The 2,716-nt window shown below is 42.2% G+C and overlaps 1 protein-coding gene across 1 annotated transcript in view; it reads left to right on the forward strand.

Annotated features, from left to right (window-relative positions):
* esco2 (establishment of sister chromatid cohesion N-acetyltransferase 2) overlaps positions 1 to 2,716 on the forward strand; it is a 10,601-nt gene that overhangs the window by 7,348 nt on the left and 537 nt on the right. The window contains exons 10-12 of the mRNA XM_034900746.1: positions 891 to 1,032; positions 2,044 to 2,175; positions 2,317 to 2,406. Of these exons, the coding sequence (XP_034756637.1) occupies positions 891 to 1,032; positions 2,044 to 2,175; positions 2,317 to 2,406 (364 nt within the window). The remainder of the gene's footprint in view (positions 1 to 890; positions 1,033 to 2,043; positions 2,176 to 2,316; positions 2,407 to 2,716) is intronic.

A 2,716-nucleotide genomic window follows, 5' to 3' on the forward strand; every position in this document is an offset into this window, starting at 1 on the left:
ACACTTAATGTGATATTAATGCACACTTAATGTGATATTAGTGCACACTTAATGTGATATTAGTGCACACTTAATGTGATATTAATGCACACTTAATGTGGTATTAATGCACACTTAATGTGGTATTAGTGCACACTTAATGTGGTATTAGTGCACACTTAATGTGGTATTAATGCACCGATCATGTGTTTTGTCTTTAGTTAAAATCAATGTTGACCTTGTAGTCATGGACGAAATTATTGGCACCCCTAAAACTTTTATCCATAACAGTGTTGCAGTGACAAATGTTCTGGTGTCCAGGTACCTTTATTACCTGTAGGAGCAGTGGAGCAGCAGTAAAGAGTAGAAGGAAAAAAAAGGCAGATTTTACATCATTTTACACAAAACTCAAAAATGAGGTCGGTCAAAATTGTTTGCACCCTCAACTTAATATTTGGTTGCGCCCCTTTGGAGAATTTAACTGAAACCGTCTCTTCCTGTAACCGTCAACGAGCTTCCTACACCTCTCAACTGGAGTCTAGGACCAGTCTTCTTCTGAAACCTGGTCCAGGTCTCCTCAGATCTGAAGGGTTCCTTCTCCCAGCAGCCATGTTGAGATCTCTCCGTAAGTGTTCTACGGGATTTAGATCCGGACTCTTCGAGGACCACTTCAGCGCTTTGACTCCACCCATTTCTGGTGCTTTTTGAGGTACATTTCGGGTCCTTGTCCTGCAGGGATTCTGGGAGTTCTGGTGTATCTTCTGGAGACGTTCCAGGGGAGCCGGTAGCTTCGTCCATGACTGTAAGAAGGACATTTCCTCCTATGGAGTCCGTTCATTCGGAGAGGGACACTTTTTGGCGAGAGTTCGTCTTCCAGACTACAGTGTGTTGTGTTATTTGTTGTCTTGCAGGTTAAAGAATGCGGCGTTGCAGCCGCCGCCGTCCTGCAGCGCCCCCTCTGGCCAGACTACACCACTACAGACCACGCCTTCAGTTAAAGAGCGCCCGGCTCGCAGGAGACAAGGGAAGCAGGATGAAGACCAGCTCATCATCGTACGTCCACATGTCCACATGTCTCTCTGGACTCTGGGACACATTTGAGACTTTAAATGTCTCAGTGTGCCCTGGATATATTTTCAGAAACTGATACAGATGTTTTGGGTTGAAGCTTTTACATTTGTCCTCTGAATATTGGATCTTACTAAGATTTTAACCCTTGTGTTGTCGTCCCATCGAAATTGGAAATCAACACTTTTGAGGCTTTTTTAATCGATGTTTGACATTTTCTTACGTTTTTGTCCCATTTTTCTACACTTTTGACGCTTTTTTTGATGTTTTTATCTCAATAACACTAACTTATTAATTTTTAGTTTTACATTATTTTTGGAGTTTATGGTCAACAAACCTCATTTATAGGAAATTATCCCTAATGTTTGAGTTAGAAAAGCAGAAATTAGGAATTATTGAGACTAAAATTAAAGGAATGGATGTTGATGATAATCACAGACTGGAATATGTCAACTTTTACTCAATACTATTTATATTTAATACTACTTTATATATACATACATATACTACTACTACCACTAGATATAATAATACTCAATACTATTTCAAAACACTATTTCAAAATTGAATAAGACCCAAAATTAATGAAAGTAGAGATTTGTACTTGGCAAAGAGCGTTGGGTGGAATCAATCATGTTATTTTGGGGAATTAAAAAGAACATTGATATAGGACAACATGAGGACAACATGAAGACAACATGGGGACAACATGAGGACAACATGAAGACAACATGAGGACAACATGGGGACAACATGGGGATAACATGAAGACAACATGAGGACAACATGGGGACAACATGGGGACAACATGAAGACAACATGAGGACAACATGAGGACAACATGAGGACAACATGAGGACAACATGAGGACAAGATTAATCTACAACTGCAGTATATTTAATAGTGTGCCGGGAGGAGGGAGATTAGTCATGAGGAGGTCCCTGATGCGGGTTCTGTGTCTTTTGACCTTAGTCCTGTCTGTGTTTTCCCGCCCAGGATGCGGGTCAGAAGCAGTTCGGAGCGATGACCTGCAGCTCCTGTGGGATGGTCTACAGCGCAGACAACCCAGAGGACCACTTCCAGCACAACCAGTTCCACCAGCGCTTCCTGGAGTCCATCAGATTTGTGGTAAGACCACATCTGTGGTTCCTCCGGTCTCTCGTACGGAGACACCAGCGTGTGGAAGGGTGCAGATGATCAGTTTATGGAGTTGAAGTTGAGTTGTTGTAACTTCTTCTTCTTCTTCTTCTTCTTCTGCTCTCCTTCCAGGGCTGGAAGAAGGAGCGGGTGGTGGCCGAGTTCTGGGATGGAAAAATCCTCCTCGTCATGCCGGATGATCCCAAATACGCCGTTAAAAAGGTTTGGCTCTACACTCAGGCTCCTCCCTCACAGGGAACGTGTCCTGCAAAGTCATAACAATTATAATAATGTGTCCTTTATTAGTCCCACAAGGGGAAATTACACTGTTTACACTCTGTTGTTATTACACACATTACACACATGCTCAGGTCCTCTACATGCACTAATGGAGAGATGACGGCTTTTCTAGTCTCTGTTCCTTTATCTTTTACTTTTAGTGTGACTGTTACTGCCGCTATTCATCACTATAGAGTGGTCTAGACCTGCTCTATCTGTACATTATAGAGAGGTCTAGACCTGCTCTATCTGT

The sequence above is a fragment of the Etheostoma cragini genome, chromosome 18 (assembly GCF_013103735.1).
Source record: "Etheostoma cragini isolate CJK2018 chromosome 18, CSU_Ecrag_1.0, whole genome shotgun sequence".
Classification (NCBI taxonomy): domain Eukaryota; kingdom Metazoa; phylum Chordata; class Actinopteri; order Perciformes; family Percidae; genus Etheostoma; species Etheostoma cragini.